The 18,854-nt window shown below is 45.9% G+C and overlaps 1 protein-coding gene across 5 annotated transcripts in view; it reads right to left on the reverse strand.

Annotated features, from left to right (window-relative positions):
- Positions 1 to 731: 731 nt before the first annotated feature.
- Positions 732 to 18,854, reverse strand: part of tnni3k (TNNI3 interacting kinase) — a 125,765-nt gene continuing 107,642 nt past the window's right edge. For all 5 annotated transcript variants that reach the window (XM_073062482.1, XM_073062479.1, XM_073062478.1 and 2 more), the window contains 4 exons: positions 17,136 to 17,195; positions 16,858 to 17,027; positions 6,130 to 6,212; positions 732 to 1,673 (listed from right to left, as the gene is read on the reverse strand). In XM_073062482.1, the coding sequence (XP_072918583.1) occupies positions 1,600 to 1,673; positions 6,130 to 6,212; positions 16,858 to 17,027; positions 17,136 to 17,195 (387 nt within the window). In that variant the 3' untranslated portion in view covers positions 732 to 1,599. The remainder of the gene's footprint in view (positions 1,674 to 6,129; positions 6,213 to 16,857; positions 17,028 to 17,135; positions 17,196 to 18,854) is intronic.

Below are 18,854 nucleotides of genomic sequence, written 5' to 3' on the forward strand. Positions count from 1 at the left end.
TCCGCAGGATTCCCCTTACTGTCCCACCAGTCAGGGACCTGTGCATCTGTGGAATTCGGTGCCACAGACAGAGGTGGAGGGCAGGTCATTGGGAAAATTTAAAGCGGAGAGTGATAGGTCAGAGCGTCAGGCGAGTAGGGTTGAGGGATGATCAATCAGCCATGATGGGTCCAGCAGCCCAATTCTGCTGCTAAGGCTTCTGGTCTTAAAGAAGTGGCGATTTGCCGGCACCACTTCCAGTCTAATGTACTGCAAATTGGGTTCATTGTGTGGTTTTCTCTGTACCGCAGAAACCCCTTTCATGATGTGTGATTCCTTTACCGCGGACTTGTACTCCATCCCCAGGGAGAAGCTAAGCTTCCTGTTGCTGCCGTCCCTCCCTCCCACTCTCACTCTGTCCCAACAGTCCATGACCCTGAACTGTCACAATAAGGCCCCAACGCAGGCTCAAAAATACCTCGCCCATCTGTGAACAGTGTGACCTGGAGGCCTATGAAACAGAGCCTGGAAAAGGCAACATCTGTCATTAAGGACCCCCATCGCCCAGCACGTGCCCTCTTCACATTTCTACCATCAAGTAGGTGGTACAGGAGCATAAAGATAAACACTCAACTTTTCAAGAACATCTTCTCATCTGTCATCAGATTTCTGAACAATGAACCAACCCATGAACATAACTCGATTTTCCCTTTCTTTTTGCACTAATTAATTTTCATATATACAGTATATACTTATAGTAAGTTATAGGTTTTATTATGTATTGCATAGTACTGCTGCTGCAAAAACACATTTCAGAACAGAAGCCCATGATATTAAACCTGATTCTTGTTTTAATTCTGACACACACAAAACGCTGGTGAACTCAGCAGGACAGGCAGCATCTATGGAGGGGAATAAAGAATCGACATTTTGGGCTGAGACTCTTCATCAGGTCTGGAAAGGACAGGGGCAGAAGACAGAATAAAATAGATGGGGTGGGGTTAAGTGGAATAATTCATGTTTCAAGTCTGCACTGGTAATGCTGCCCAACTCTTCACGCCCTCCCCTACTATTTTTGCCCTCTGATTAACACGAGATTCTGCAGATGCTGGAAATCCAAAACAACACACTCAAAATGGTGGAGGAGCTCAGCAGGTCAGGCTGCAGAGGAATAAATGGTTGACGTTTCGAACCGAGACTGAATTTTGCTTCTCAGATGTGCCCTGAGCTGTTGGTGTGTGTGTTAGTGTTATTCTGGCTTCTGTGCTGTGTGACTATGGCCCAAAGGCTCCAGACTGGAATCCTGTCTCTGGTGCCGGTAGGTGGGTCCAACGACTCCACCCTCTCCACTCTGGGAAAGCCCTCTGATGTCAGAGATTGGAGGGATAGACCTTTAAGGTTGAAGCTGTGAGATCCATTCCTGGGTAAGATCGGCAGTCCTGAACGTTGTGTTAATTTTGAGAACAAGTTCAGGTCAGGAAAACTGTGACCAGACGTCATTTTATTTATTGTGTATCATCTCCTCCGGCCGCTGTCCCCGCACTCTCACGGCTCTACTGGCAGACAATAGGATCACGTGGACTCTCCTCCCTCACTGCCCAGCCGGTGGGCGTTAGGACCTCAGGGACTCTCCTCCAGGCTACCACTGCTGCAGGAGTTGTATCGCATGGTGCTGAGTGGGTCGGACACATAGCCTGCAGTAGGACACAGATACAGAGGTCAGTGCCGACCTCCAGGGAGTCACCACCCTACTGCGTGGAGGGGCACCTCGAACCCAAAAACTCTCGCCTCAGGTCGGGCTGAGGGATGGATGCACGGTGAGGTTAGGTGGTGGAGTGTTGCATGCAGTTCTGCTTGCCCCATTATAGGAAGGATGTCGAGGCGTTGGAGAGGCTGCAGAAGTGGTTTGCCAGGATGCTGCCTGGATTAGAGGGAGTGAGAGGCTGGGCACACCTGGGTTGTTTTCTCTGGAGTGATGGCGGCTGAGGGGAGATCTGATAGAGGTTTATAGATTATAAGAGGCATAGATAGAGTAGACAGACAATATCTTTTTTTTGCGAATTTGAAATGTCTAATACCAGAGGGTATGTATTTAAGGTAAAAGAGGATAATTTCAAAGGAGAGGTGAGGGGCACGGTTTACACAGAGGAGCGGTGGGTGCCCGGAATGGACTGTCTGGAGTGGTGGTAGCGCCAGATACTGTAGTGACTTCTAAGAGACATTTAGATAGACAAATGAGCATGAGGAAAATGGAAGGATATGGACTGGCAGAAGAGATTAGTTCAGTTGGCCATTGATTGCTGATTTAATTGGTTCCGCACATCATTGTTCCTGCCCTATCTCTCCCTGCCGTGACGACCAGCAGGAAATTGGTCTACGGTGATGCAGACTCGAAGAGACCGTATATCTGAGGTACACAGAGTTTGCAAGACTGCATCCCTTATTCACATATCTGCAGGGGCTGCTCCTCGCCTTCTGGCTATATTTTAGCCCCACAAGAGGGCAAGAGGGCACCACTTCAGGATTGAAGGATGTCCATTTAGAACTGAAATGCAGAGAAATTACTTTAGTCAGAGGTTGGTAAATCTGTGGAATTTGTTGCTACGAGCGGCTGTGGAGGCCAAGTCATTGGGTGTACTTAAGTCAGAGACAGATAGGTTCTTGATTAGCCAGGGCATCAAAGGGTATGGGGAGATGGCAGGGAAGTGGGGATGACCGGAAGAATTGGATCAGCCCATGATTGAATAGTGGAGCAGACTCAATGGGCCAAATGGCCTACTTCTGCTCCTATACGTTATAGTCTTATGGTAATGATAAAGAAACATTTAGTAATCATTTATCAGCATATTGTATTTAGATGCTATCATTTTGGGCTTACAGTGGGTGGAGGAAATTTGTCCTTGCAAAGTTGTAATTTATTCAAGTTCTTTTTCGGTTTTGAGTCTTAAAACAGGTCATTCTAGCAGTAGGTCAGAGTAACTGTAGAAGCTCTTCAAGCTTTATTTCATATTCAAAATATTAGTTTACATGTCTCTTCTTGTGGGTTCCTGCACATAGAGGTGGTGCGGGGAATAAGAGGTTGATGCTTAGCTTAAAAAAAAAGTTACAATTTCGGCAGTAGATATACAGTGCCTATGAAAAGTATTCATCCCTCTTGTTGGAAGTTTTCATGTTTTATTGTTTTACAACATTGAATCACAGTGGATTTAATTTGGCTTTTTTGACACTGATCAACAGAAAAAGACTGTCATGTCAAAGTGAAAAGAGATCTCTACAAAGTGATCTAAATTAATTACAAATATAAAACACAAGATAATTGATTGCATAATCACTCACCACCTCCAAGTCAGCATTTAGTAGATGCATCTTTCGCCATAATTACAGCCTTGAGTCTGTGTGGATAGGTTTGCATATCTAGACACTGCAATTTTTCCCCTTTTTTCTTTACAAAACTACTCAAGTTCTGTCAGATTGCATGGGGATCATGAGTGAACTGCCTTTTTCAAGTCCAACCACAAATTCTCAATTGGATTGAAGTCTGAACTCTGACTTGGCCACCCCAGGACATTAACTTTGTTGTTTTAAGCCATTCCTGTGTAGCTTTGGCTTTATGGTTGGGGTTATTGTCTTGCTGGAAAATGAAACTCCAAGTCACAGTTCTCTTGCAGACTGCATCAGGTTTTCCTCCAGGATTTCCCTGTATTTTGCTGAATTCATTTTACCCTCCACCTTCACAAGCCTTCCAGGGCCTGTGGCAGTGAAGCATCCCCACAGCGTGATGCAGCCATCACCATACTTCATGGGACGGATGGTGTGTTTTTCATGATGTGCAGTGTTTGGCTTACGCCAAACTTGGCGTTTAGTCTGATGGCCAAAAAGTTCAATTTTGGTTTCATCAGATCATGGAACCTTCTTCCGGCTGACCTCCGAGTCCTCCCACATGCCTTCCGGCAAACTCTAGCTGAGATTTCATGTAGCTTTTTCTCCCCAAACAGTGGCTTTCTCTTTTGCCACTCTCCCATAAAGCTGCAACTGGTGAAGCACCCGGGCAACAGTTGTTGTATGCACAGTCTGTCCCATCTCAGCCATTGAAGCTTGTAACTCCCCCAGAGTTGTCATAGGTCTCCTGGTGGCCTCCCTCACTTGTTCCCTTCTTACATGGTCACTCAGTGTTTGAGGACGGCCTGCTCTAGGCAGATTTACAACAGTGCCATATTCTTCCATTTCTTGATAATTGACTTAACTGCACTCCAAGGGATATTCAGTGACTTGGAAATTTTCTTGTATCCATCTCCTGATTTGTGCTTTTCAATAACCTTTTTGCGGAGTTGTTTGGAATGTTCTTTTGTCTTCACGATGTAGTTTTTGCCAGGATACTGACTCACCAGCAGTTGGAGCTTCTGGATCCAGGTGTATTTTTACTCCAATCAACTGAAACACCTTGACTGCACACAGGTGATCTCCCCTTAAATAATTATGTAACCTCTGAAACCAATTGGCTGCACCAGTGATGATTTGATGTCATATTAAAGTGGGTAAATATTTATGCAATTGCTTTGCATTTTATATTTGTTATTAATTTAGACCACTTCTTAGAGATCTGTTTTCACTTTGACATGAAAGAGTCTTGTGTTGATCAGAGTTTTAAAAAAATCCAAATTAAATCCACTGTTGTAAAACATAGAACATGAAAACTTCCAAGGGACTGAATACTTTTTATAGGCAGTGTAGACCTTTCACTTTGCAAATGATAAGTTTGGCAGGGTTAAGGATTAGGGAATTATGGCAAGACTTGTGGGATAATGGGCATTAGGGGAGACAACTTTACAGAATACATAAAACTGTTTGGTTGATGGGAGAAGGGGGTAAAACAAGAAGGGAAAGAATTGTATTCATTCAACTTAGAATTGGGCATACTGTGCTTAATTATTCCTTGCATCATGTTGGAAAACACCATTCTGGGTCGTGTAGTTTTGTCATTATGGAACAGTTGAACACACTTATAGAATGTGAAGCATATAAGGTTGAAAGAAATCTAATGCAGGCTGCACTAACTACAGTCTTCACTTATAAACTCTATTGAAGTGACTTTAATTCACAGTATTGTATTTCATTATTTACAGCCTATAGGGCTCTTTGGGGTAATTTAGTTTTCATTTGAAAAAGAATCAGTAAGGGGTTTATTTCCCAGTTCTCTACACCACACTCCAGTCCAGTTGGTTGTGGTAATGCACCTTTAAGTTGGACTGCCAATTGCCATTAAAAGTCAAAAGCAGAAGAACTGGAGCACTCGGAGGAAACCCACAGTCACAGGGAGACTGTTCAAACTCCGTACTGATAGATGAAGATATTTTTAGGGTAAAAAATGTGTGTATGGTGAGAAGGAAGAGGGTTAGTTCTTCCCCCAGAGAGGCTGGAATCTGGAACTTTCTGCCTGAGGAGGAGGTGGAGGGAGAAACCCTCACAACATTGAACAAGTACTTGAATCACCAAGGCAGAGAAGGGTATGGACCAAGTCATGTAGAGTGGTGTTGCTTTAGATGGGTACTGGAGGGTTAACATGGACATCGCAGGCCTAAGCCTCTGTTCCTGTGCTGTGGGTCTATGACAGGGAGGGGAGAGGTAGACGGATGTTGATGGACAGGCAGCGGGCAGGGACAAAAGGTCCAAGCCTATCTGAAGCCCGGGGAGAGGATGGGTTGATGTTCGATGGACATCAGTGGAAGGGTGGTGGGTAAGTAAACAAGTCTGAGCCTAGTGGGAGCCCGTTTGGAGTGCAGAAGTGGATGGATCTCAGTGAAAGGGCGGTGGGCAGGGGGAGTGGTCTGAACCCAGCTGGAATCAGTGGGGGTGCGTTGATGGGGGTGGGAGAGGAGGTATGCAGGGAGAGAGGCTCGAACACAGCAGGAACCAGTGGGGGTGGGTTGATGGGGGTGGGAGAGGAGGTATGCAGGGAGAGAGGCCCGAACTCAGCAGGAACCAGTGGGGGTGGGTTGATGGGGGTAGAAGCAGACAGATTTCGATGCAAGGGCAGTTCACAGGGAGAGAGGCCCGAACACAGCAGGAACCAGTGGGGGTGGGGCAGACAGATTTTGATGGAAGGACGGTTCACAGGGAGAGAACTGCGAGCTCTGTGGAAATGATACTGACCGTTCACATCCATGGGTGGGTACTGTAGACTTCTTCTCAGCTCCTCAACAACAGCCTCCTGCGACGAGCGTCGGTCAGAGGCACTGAGAACAATAATATAACACAGTAAGGCCATTCTCCCCATCACATCCGCGATAGCCCTCTGAACAAAATCTCCACTTAGAATAACGGTACAGAAACAGACCCTTCAGCTCAGCTCAAACATGCTGACCATGTGGTCTACTTGAACCTATCTTGTTTATCTGAATCTTGGCCACAATCCCTTGAAAACTTTCCACGTACCTGTTGTGGTCTCCACCCTCTACCACTTCCACTTCCTCTGGCAGCTTATTCCATATACCCACCTCCCCGTGTGAAAAACCTGCCCATCACGTCCCCCTTAAACTTGTGCCCTCTAGTTTTAGACTCCCTGACCCTGGGTGGGGGGGGACAGACTATGATCATCTATCGTATCTAGCTCCTCAGGATTTTATAAATTTTCATTAAGCACCCCCCCCCCCACCCCACCGTCTCTCTCATGGGTACACAGTCCTGGCCTGTCCAGTCTCTCCTTGCAATAAACCCCCCGGTTCTAGCAACGTTCTCACAAGGTGGAGGGGGAGGCTGCTGCTTGCGCAGGGAGGGGGAAGAAGATTCTTTGGGGTTCTAATGTTTTTATGTCATTCATTCTTTTGGGGTTGCCTGTTTTTGTGGATGTCTGCGAAGAGTAAGAATTTCAGGTTGAATACTGTACACATTCTCTGATAATAAATGGAACCTTTTGAATCATTTTTAGATAAACAGCATGGGACTGGCACATCTGGACCAACGAGCTGCACCGCCCGCAACTCTCCCATTGAAAACTAGCCTAATCACTGGACAACTTACACTGAGCAACGAATCTATCAACTGGAAACACTAGAAATTCTGCAGATGCTGTAAATCCAAAGCAACACACACAAAACATCGCCTCTTAGACAGGTACACGGAGCTTAGAAAAATAGAGGGTTATGCGGTTGGGAAATCCTAGGCGGTTTCTAGAGTAGGTTACATGGTTGACGTGACATTGTGAGCTGAATGGCCTGTAACATGCTGTCAATTTCTATGTTCTATGAACTGGCGGGGAACCAATATCCTGGCTGGGAGGTTTACTGATACTACTCAGGAGAGTTTAAACTAGTTTTTCAGGGGGCTGGGAACCAGAGCCCCAGGTCAGTAAGGAAGGATCGGACAAGAAGGTAGATGTAATGGCAAGTCTTGAAAGGCAAATTGAAATAACAAGTACGATGGGTTAGGCCACAAGACACAGGAGCAGAATTAGGCCATTTGGTCCGTCAAGTCTGCTCCACCATTCGATCATGGCCGATCCCTTTTCCCCTCTGCAGCCCAGCTTGCTGGCCTTCTCCCCAGCTCGAAAGTTTGAAGTGTGTATATTTTAATGCTGCGAGTATTATAGGTAAAGGTGATGAACTTCGAGCATGGATCAGAACATGAAACTACAATGTTCTGGTCATTACCTAAACATGGTTGAGAGAGGGGCAGGACTGGATTATTAATGTACCAGGTTTTCAATGTTTTAGAAAAGATAGAGGAGGAGGTAAAAGAAGGAGTGGAATTGCACTGTTAGTCAGGGAATACATAATGGAGGGGTCAGACACAGAGTCCATTTGGGTAGAACTCAGAATAGGAAGGGTGAAATCACAGTGATGATATTGTACTACAGACCCCTAATGATATTGTACTACAGACCCCTAACAGCCACTGAGACATTAAGAAACAGATATGTAATCAGATGAAGGAAATGCATAAAAATAATAGACCATAAGACACAGGAGCAGAATTAGGCCATTCAGCCCATTGAGTCTGCTCTGCCTTCCCAGATCCACCCTCAAACTTATACACCTGCCCTCTTGCCATATCCTTCGATGCCTTGACCGATCAGGAAACCTTCAACTTCCACCTTAAAAATACCAATAGACACACACTCACCACTCTCTAGCTAAAAAAAATCTTTCTTACCTCTGTTCTGAAAGGTCACCCCTCAATTTGGAGGCTGTGTCCTCTAGTTCTGGATACCCCCACCATAGGAAACATCCACATCTACCCTATCGAGTATTTTCAATAATCGGCAGCTTGCAATGAGATTCCCCCACATTCTTCTAAATTCCAGTGAGTACTGGCCCAAAGCTGCCAAAGGCCCTTCATTCATTAACTCCTTCATTCCCAGAATCATCCTCATGAAGCTCCTCTGGACTCTCTCCAATGTTAACACATCCTTCTGGGATTTTTGCACGAGGATTCCCAAGTCCCTGATATTTGAACCTTTTCCCCATTAAGATAACAGTCTGCATTATTGTTCCTTTTACCAAAATGCATTATCATATATTTCCCAACAATGTAGTCCCTCTGCCAATTTTTTGCCCATTCTTCCAATTTGTCTAAGTCCTGCTGCAATCATATTGCTTCCTCAGCACACCTACCCCTCCACCTATCTTTGTATCTTTCAAAAACTTTGCCACAATGCCATCAATTCCATTATCTAAATCATTGACAAACAACGTGAAAAGTAGCGGACCCAATACTGACCCCTACGGAACACCACTAGTCACCAGCAGCCAATCAGAAAAGGCCCCCTTTATTCCCACTCACTGCCTCCTGCCTGTCAGCCATTCTGCTATCCATGCCATTAACTTTCATGTAATGCCATAGGATTTCATTCTGTTAAGCGGACTTACGTGTGGCATCTTATCAAACACCAGGCGTAATGATGATGCTAAACAGCGACTCCTTTACTTACATCTTCCGAAACAGCTTTAATATTTTTATTTTTCCCTTTCAGTTCGATTCTACACACTGGCTTCGGTTCTTTGCAGGAAATGGGACCTGTTCTTGGGGTTTCACAACTGGCCATTGTTCGGCACGCCAAGGGCGGGCCTAAGAGTCCGACTCGGATTTGGAAGCCTAAGATCTCGGGGCTCTGGAGACAGGCAGATCGAGGGTCAATGTCACAGCAGGAGACCCGTGTGTCATCGGGGGAGTCGGAATATCCACAGCTGTGTGCCCGGAGACCCAGGATCTTTGAGATCTTCAGGCACAGAGCTCAAAAAAAGCGACATAACAGACTTTTAACATCGTAAACCAGTGAGTTGTTTGTTATGTCTTGCACTTGCTGGGAAAATGGAGATACCTCCCTCTCCCTTATTAGGGAGAGAGAATGCCTGCGGTATGTCGAAAGCCGGATGAAACGCCAAGTCCCTGGGGTAACTGTAAGTCTGTGTCTTTGCTGTTGCTTTGCTCACACTTGAGTGCTCAGTGGTGGGTGCCGATGCTTTTTTTTTGCCAGTGGGGGAGGGAGGATTGTTGCTTGCCACTGCTTACGTGCAGGAGGGAGGGGAGCGGGGGGGGGGGGGTCTCTGGGATTCTAACATTTAACTGTTACTCATTCTTTGGGACATTTCTCTGTTTTTGTGGATGTTTGTGAAGAAAAAGCATTTCAGGATGTATATTGTATACATTTCTCTGACATTAAATTGGACCTCTGAACCTTTTGAAAGTTGAAGTAACTGACACCCACTGCCTCTGCTTTGTCCACCCTGTCGGTTACTCCCTCGAAGAATTCTAACAGATTTGTCAGGCAAGATTTCCCTTTACAGAAACCATGCTGACTCTGAATGATTTTATCATTTATCTCCAAGTTCCCTGAAACCTCATCCTTAATAACAGACTCCAACACTTTAGGTTAGGCTAACTAGGTTTTAATTTCCTTTCTTTTGCCTTCCTCCCTTCATAAAGAGTGGAGTGACATTTGCAATCTTTCAAGTGATTCTTGAAATGTTGTGACCTCTTCATCTGTGATCTCTTCAGCAACCTCTCTCAGGACCCTGGGTTGTGGTCCATCTGGTCCAGGTAACTTATCCACCTTAAGATCTTTGAACTTGCCTAGCACTTTTTCCTTAGTAATAGCACTCACTCCCACTCCCAGACAGTCACAGACCTCTGGCACACTGCTAGTGTCTTCCACAGTGAAGACAAATGCAAAGTACCCATTAAGTTCATCTGCTAATAGGGTTGTTGTCAAGGGAGAAGACATAGGATATATACATCCCAAACAGGAAGAAGTACTCGAAAGAAAAGATGACACAACCATAGTATCTATGTATTTTTCAGATACATAAAGTGTAAAAGAGATCGAGAGTCAATATTGGATCGCTGGAAAATGACACTGGAGAGGTAGAAATGGGGGACAATGAAATGGCAGATGAAATTAATAAATATTTTGCATCAGACTTCACTGTGGAAGACATTGGCGTATGATGGAAATTCCAGGTGTCAGGGGTCATGAAGAGTGTGAAGTTACCAGTAATAGATAGATAGATAGATAGATAGATAGATAGATACTTTATTCATCCCCATGGGGAAATTCAACTTTTTTTCCAATGTCCCATACACTTGTTGTAGCAAAACTAATTACATACAATACTTAACTCAGTAAAAAAAAATATGATATGCATCTAAATCACCGTCTCAAAAAGCATTAATAATAGCTTTTAAAAAGTTCTTAAGTCCTGGCGGTAGAATTGTAAAGCCTAATGGCATTGGGGAGTATTGACCTCTTCATCCTGTCTGAGGAGCATTGCATCGATAGTAACCTGTCACTGAAACTGCTTCTCTGTCTCTGGATGGTGCTATGTAGAGGATGTTCAGAGTTATCCATAATTGACCGTAGCCTACTCAGCGCCCTTCGCTCAGCTACCGATGTTAAACTCTCCAGTACTTTGCCCACGACAGAGCCCGCCTTCCTTACCAGCTTATTAAGACGTGAGGCGTCCCTCTTCTTAATGCTTCCTCCCCAACACGCCACCACAAAGAAGAGGGCGCTCTCCACAACTGACCTATAGAACATCTTCAGCATCTCACTACAGACATTGAATGACGCCAACCTTCTTAGGAAGTACATTCGACTCTGTGCCTTCCTGCACAAGGCATCTGTGTTGGCAGTCCAGTCAAGCTTCTCGTCTAACTGTACTCCCAGATACTTGTAGGTCTTAACCTGCTCCACACGTTCTCCATTAATGATCACTGGCTCCATATGGGGCCTAGATCTCCTAAAGTCCACCACCATCTCCTTGGTCTTGGTGATATTGAGACGCAGGTAGTTTGAGTTGCACCATATCACAAAGTCCTGTATCAGTTTCCTATACTCCTCCTCCTGTCCATTCCTGACACACCCCACTATAGGGAGAAGGTTTTTGAGAAAATGAAAGGTCTGAAGGTAGATAAGTCACCTGGACCAGATGGTGTACACCAAAGAGTTCTGAAGGAGGTGGCTGAAGAGATTCTGGAGGTATTAGTAATGATCTTTTAAGAATCACTAGATTCTGGAATGGTTCCAGAAAACTGGAAAATTACAAATGTGATTCCACGCTTCAAGAAGGGAGAGAGGCTGAAGAAAGGAAACTATAGGCCACAGAGGTTGGGAAGATGTTGGAATTGATTACTAAGGATGAGATCTCAGAGTATTTGGAAGCACATGACGAAACAGGCCGTAGTCAGCATGGTTTCCTCAAGGGAAATTCTTGCCTGAAAAATCTGTTGAAATTCTTTGAAAAAATAACAAACAGGATAGACAGAGAAGAATCCCTTGATGTTGCGTACTTGTATTTTGAGAAGGCCTTTGACAATGTGCCACACATGAGGCCTGGTAACAAGTTCCAAGTCCATGGTATTACGTGAAAGAATCTATCATGGATAAAGCAGTGGCTGATTGGCAGGAGGCAAAGAGTGGGAATAAAAGGAGTCTTTTCTGGTTGGCTGCCTGTGACTAGTGGTGTTTCACAGGGGTCTGTGTTAGGACCGATTCTTTTCATATATGTGTCAATGATTTGGATGATGGCTTTGTTGCAAAGTTTGCAGATGATATGAAAATAGCAAGAAGGGCAGGTAGTTTTGACTAAGTAGAGAGGCTACAGAAGGACTTAAGACAGATTAAGAAAATGGGCAAAAAATTGTAGATGGAATACAGTGTCAGGGAGTGTATGGTCATGCACTTTGGTAGAAGAAATGAAAGGGTTGGCTATTTTCTAAATAGAGAGAAAATATAAAAAAATGAGGTGCAAAGGGACTTGGGAGTTTCTGTGCAGGGTTCCCTAAAGGTTAATTTGCAGGTTGAGCCTGTGGTGAGGTAGGCAAATGCAATGTTAATTTGTACATTCTCCCCATGATGAGGTGGGTTTTCTCCAGGTGCTCTGGTTTCCTCCCACAGTCCAATGATATTCTGTTTGGTAGGTTAATTGGTCTTTGTAAATTGTTCCTTGATTAGGTTTGGGTTAAATTGGGGCTGCTGGTTGGGCCAGAGGTCCTACTCCATGCTATCTCTCAATAAGTAAATACACATTGCCTGGATTGGAGAGTGTGTTCTTATGAGGATTAGAAGTGCACAAGATAAGAAGAGGCAAAAAATAGAGTAGACAGCCCAGAGCAGAAATGCCTAATATGAGGGGCATAATGTTCAGGTGATTGGAGGAAAGTATAGGGGGGCATGTTTGGGTTTTAAAGAGCACTGGGTGTGTGGAACATGCTGCTGGGGCCCAGATGAGGTGAGAACATTAATCAACACACTACCTATTTGTTCTGCCACAAATATTCAGTGCACAGTCTGTGCATAGATTGAATCATGCCCTACACTGGAATAGTAACTATGTCACAAGCTGTGAACAAAGTCTAGGAATTGCTCCCAGATCCCTCTGTTCTACCACACTCTTTAGCACCTTGCCACTCACAGTGCAAGACCTACCCTGATCTGTCCACCTCACACTGTCTGCATTGAATTCCATCTGCCATCTTTCAGTCACTTTTCTCCAGGTGGTCGAGATCCTGCTCTAAGCTTTGATAGTGTTCCTACCTGTCTACTACGCTCCCAGTCTTGGTGCGATTTACAAATTTGCTGATCAGTTGGGACACCTTGGTATATTGAGGGCATTTCTTACCCCCTCCCCCCAATCACAGAGGTTCTCCTGGGGGAATGTCCCCAGACTCTCACCTCACCAGCTCAACCGATACACAGGAGCAGCAGCCTGTGATGGTGAGGTATCTGGGGGACGGTGTCAGGTATCAGCAGCCTAGCTGGTCTCCAGTGTGACTACACCTACAGCCTCCAGCTGAAACCAGAGCTGCCCCGCTCTGCTCCACTGAGTTCTCGTTCTCCGTCGCACGAGTATCGAGGCATCTGATGTCTCCACCATCTTGCCTCGGGGTGGTAAGTGCTGTCTTTCGTGTCTCTGTTCATTCTGTTTTAAATATTTATGCTGTAAAATTCTCATTGGTTAACACAGCAGGGTTGGTAGGGACTGACCATTTATTCTGCCCTTGTTTGGAGTACGTTGTGGGAGAACAGAAACAAGTCTCTCTTCCACCGATCCAACGTTTATCAGGAGCGCTGTGTACACAGGGCTCTCAGCATTGTCAATGATCCTCTCAGCCGTCCTACAATCTCTTTGGCCCCCTACCATCAGGCAAGAGGTACCAGAGCATTATTTCTAGAACTGTTAGGGTGAGAACTTGTTTCTTCCCGCAGACTGTAAGATTATTGAACTCCTTGTCACCACCAGTAACATTATCTTGTTTACTTTTTTAACTTGTGTTGTAAATGCACCTTATTTGTTAATTTATGTGTGGTAATATTACTTTGTGTTGTGTGTAAGTTGGATGTACCGTGTTGTGCACCTTGGTCTAGAGGAACATTGTTTTGTTTGGCGGCATTCATGTACAGTTGAATGACAATAAACTGAATTTGAAGAATCTCCTCAGGAAGTGAAGCTCGGAAGCCGATGGTGGGGGGGGGGGGGTGTGTGTGTGTGTGTGTGTGTCTAAGTAGAGAGGCTACAGAAGGATTTAAGACAGATTAAGAAAATGGGCAAAAAATTGTAGATGGAATACAGTGTCAGGGAGTGTATGGTCATGCACTTTGGTAGAAGAAATTAAAGGGTTGGCTATTTCCTAAATAGAGAGAAAATATAAAAAACTGAGGTGCAAAGTTGTTATTGTGTACAGTTCTGGTCACCGAATTATAGGAAAGATATCAATAAATTAGAGAGAGTGCAGAGACGATTTACTAGGATGTTACCTGGGTTTCAGCACTTAAGTTACAGAGAAAGGTTGAACAAGTTAGGTCTCTATTCATTGGAGCGTAGAAGGTTGAGGGGGGATTTGATCGAGGTATTTAAAATGTTGAGAGGGATAGATAGAGTTGACGTGAATAGGCTGTTTCCATTGAGAGTAGGGGAGATTCAAACGAGAGGACATGATTTGAGAGTTAGGGGGCAAAAGTTTAAGGGAAACACGAGGGGGTATTTCTTTACTCAGAGAGTGATAGCTGTGTGGAATGAGCTTCCTGTAGAAGTAGTAGAGGCCAGTTCAGTTGTGTCATTTAAGGTAAAATTGGATAGGTATATGGATAGGAAAGGAGTGGAGGGTTATGGGCTGAGTGCGGGTAGGTGGGACTAGGTGAGATTAAGAGTTCAGCACGGACTAGGAGGGCCGGAATGGCCTGTTTCCGTGCTGTGATTGTTATATGGTTATATGGTTAAAGGGACTTGGGAGTTTCTGTGCAGGGTTCCCTAAAGGTTAATTTGCAGGTTGAGCCTGTGGTGAGGAAGGCAAATTCAATGTTGATTTGTACGTTAATTTGTGTATCTGTCTACACGCACGCACGCACACACGCACACACACACACACACACCTGGGAACACCCTGGTTTCTCCACTGCCATCACAAATTGGTGATGGTAAATTGTCCCCAGTATGTGGGTGAGGGGTGGAATCTAGGGGAGGAGGGTAGTTGCTGGGAATGAGAGGGGAATGAAATAGGATCAGTGTATGATTGGTGTTAATGAGTGGCTGATGGGCCAAAAGGCCTGTTTCTGTGCTGCAAGTCTCCTCTTGTCTCAAGAGGATGGGAGAAAATGGATGAATATTTTGGGTCCCATATCTAAAAACGGGAGAGAAGGATTATATTGATCTTCGAGCAGGTTGAAAGGTCAGCACAATCACATGGGCCGATGGGACTGTACTGTGCTGTAATGTTCTATGTTCTAATAAAATGGGATCAGTATCAACGGGTAGTGATGTGGGGTGGGGGTTGTGTCAGTGGTTAGTGGAGGGTCAGCATGGACTCAATGGGCTAAAGGGTCTGCTTCTGTGCTGAAGTCTCCATAACTATCTGTCCTTACCTGAGCCCTTCAGGATTTGCTGCTGAACAGACCCACTGGTTCTCATCACCCCTCTTCCCCCACCCTCAAGCTTTACCAAGGGGTCATTTCTGGGGACTTGGCATCCTAACTATCCCATTCAGGGCTGAACTAGCAGCCATACACACAGCTCCTAACCTCAGCCCACACTAACCAGGGACAGACTCCAGAATGGGACTGGGCAGACTAAAATCAAAATTTTCTTTGTGCTGTTGACTGGTGGAATACTGCCAAGAAAGTCTGAACAGAAAACATGGAACATAACAGCACAGAAACAGGCCTTTCAGCCCACAATGTCTGTGCTGAACACGATGCTGCATTAAACCAAATCCTTTCTGTCTGTAATGGCCCTTATCCCTCCATTCCCTGCACATTCATGTGTCTGTCTGACAGCCCCTTGAATGCCTCTATCATCAAACCTGGCACTCTTTATAAAAATAAAACTTGCCCACACAATTCCTAACAAGAGAAAATCTGCAGATGCTGGAAACACACAAAATGCCGGAGGAACTCAGCAGGCCAGGCAGCATCTATGGAAAAGAGCACAGTCCACGTTTTGAGCCAAAACTCTTCAGCAGGGTCTCAGCCCAAAACATCAACTGTACTCTTTTTCCATAGATTCTCCCTAGCCTGCTTCACTCCTCAAACATTTTGTGTGTGTTACCCACACAATACCTTTACATTTAAACCCATGTCCTCTGGTCTTGGATGTTTCCATCTTGGGGAAAACAAAGAAAGTAACTCCCCGTCTATGCCTCTTGTAATCTTATAAACCTGTATTAGGTCTCCCCTCTGCCAGAGTAAACAACGTGAGTTTGTCCAGCCTCTCGTTACCCTAACTGAGGCAACATCCTGGCAAACCTCTTCTGTACCCCCTCCAAAGCCTTGACATTCTTCCTAGGCTCTTTGGTCCAAGGGAAACAGTCTGAAGAGGGGTCCAAGGGAACGTTGTATCAGCCTCACTCTGAAATGCCCACCTCAACCCACCTACCCAACCCCACACTGCCCAGTCCCACTACCTACTGCAACAATCACTTCCCCACAATACTCAGCCCCACCCTATATCAGCCACTGCATCCCACGTCACCCAAACAACATAAACCCACACCCTACATCACCCATCCAACACCAAATCAACACATCCAAATCTCCCTAGCCCCACCCCAAACCACCAGCCCAACCTCCACCCTACATCCCCAACCCCCTTCAACCCAACTCACCCAACATCACCCATATAATCCCAACCCCATCCTACTCACTCCACCCCAGCCTTCACCTTATGTCACCCACCCCACCCAACTCACTCCACCCCACATTACCCATGCCAATACCCACTCCACCCCCAACCACAAATCTACTTCACCAACCTCATGCCAAACCCACACCTCAACCCTAACCCCATGAAAACACTCGATCCACCCCACATCACCTGCACCCCACAGCACACATACCTCTGGGACCAGGCCGCCCCCACCCAACATCATTCCACCTCACAGCACACGTACCTCTGGGACCAGGCCGCATAGGCCCGCGCATTGAGCGCGTACTCTAGCTCAAAGCGAGTGCGTAGAGCGGCAACGTGACTGCGGCCAGGCCCCCCCCGTGCCAGCAGGCAGTCAGAGGAGGAGGAGGGCGAGAGGGAGCCGCTGCTGTTACTGGATGCTGGGGACATTAGCTGGATTGGAGCAAAGGTATGAAGAATGAGGTGTTAGATGGAGACGTAAATTTAACTGCCGAAGTCCTGGTCAAAGATTAGGGCACTCTCACACACACCCTCACCCACCTCAACGTTGCACAGACACTCCTCCAGATTAGTCACCATTTCCGAAAATTCCGGTCGTTCCTGCAGGAAAAGAACAAGAAAGAATTTTGTGAGCCTGCTGGTGTTGATACTGGTGAGATAGAGGTATACAGAATTATGAGGGACATGGATAGGGCAGATAGTTGGAAGCTTTTCCCCTAACAGGTGTGTAAAACCAGAGGTTTAGTGTGAGGGGTAAAAGATTCAGAGGAGATTTGAGTCACAGAGTCATAGAGCACGACAGCACAGAAACAGGCTCTTCAGCCCATCTAGTCCATGCTGAACTATTCTAGACCCATCAACCTGCACCTGCACCATAGCCTTCCATACCCCTCCCATCCATGTACTTATCCAAACTTCTGAATGTTGCAATCAAACCCACATCCACCACTTCCACTGACAGCTCGTTCCACACTCTCACCACCCTCCGAGTGCAGAAGATCCCATTAAACATTTCACCCTCAACCTGTGAATTCCAGCTATAGTCTCACCCAACCTGAGTGGAAAAAAGCCTGCTTGCATTTACCTTATCTATACCCTCATAATGTTGTATTCCTCTATCAAATCTCCTCTCAGTCTCCGATGCTCCAGTGAACAAATCGTAACTGGTTTTTATCTTCTGGGAGGATATTATTTCCTCCCGGTGAGTAGTTGGAATCTGGAACTCCATGCCTGAGAGAGTGGTAAGGAGAGGGGGGGGGGGGGGGGGGGTCTCATATTTAAGTATCTGGATGGGCACCTGAATCACCGGGGAGAGATGGGGATGCACCACGGCTGCAGTTAGTGTGATTGGTTAGCACAGACATTGTTGGCTGAAGGGCCTGGTCCTGCTATCCTGTTCATGACAATGGGTTTGATTCCATACTGTCCCCTGAAGCAGAGAAGCCCCCTGAGGGGCAATGGCCATGAGGTGTGGATGTGCAAGGTTGGTGGGGTGAAAGTGATGGCTGCGCTGGGAAGTGCACGGTCCGTTGAACCATCTCTGCCATGTTCCTGCAGGAATGTTAGTGACTCTCTGGGTGATCTCCATGTCTGTGCGCCTGCGGATCCGCGTCACCTGCCTTAACACCTGCACCGTGTGCGGGGAGGAAGTGACTATCTGCCAGAGGCTGCCCTACATCCCAGGTACACCTGGAACGTCACCCTCTGTCCGACCGAGCTGAGAGCCACATAATCTATAGTCGTCATTCCAGATAGGGGATGGGTTCCCGGAAGGATGTGTACCTATGGGCACCAGAGAGTCGGTATGGAAGCCCATCTCTCCAGCCATTCAGTCCTCACACATTGGGCATGGAGTCAAATAGCACAGAAATAGACCCATCAGCCAACCCAGTCTGTGTCCAACTGTTAATCTGTCTAGTCTCATCAACCACTGCAGCACAGTGGTTATCACAGCGCTTTACAGTACAGGCGACTGGGGTTCAGTGCCTGTGAGGAGCTTGTATGCTTTCCCCATGACTGTATGGGTTTCCTCCCACAGTCTAAAGACATACCAATTGGTAGATTAATTGGTGGTTGTAAATTGTCCCATAATTAGGCTAGAGTTAAATAGGTGGATTGCTGTGTTGCATGGCTCAAAGGGCTGATTTTGCATTGATCAACAAACACATAAACCAACTGGCCTCCAGACCATAGCCTTCCATACTGTTCCCATCGATGTACCTATTTTAAATGCTGAATTCAACCTCCACCTCTGTCTGT

The sequence above is a fragment of the Hemitrygon akajei genome, chromosome 12 (genome assembly GCF_048418815.1).
Source record: "Hemitrygon akajei chromosome 12, sHemAka1.3, whole genome shotgun sequence".
Classification (NCBI taxonomy): domain Eukaryota; kingdom Metazoa; phylum Chordata; class Chondrichthyes; order Myliobatiformes; family Dasyatidae; genus Hemitrygon; species Hemitrygon akajei.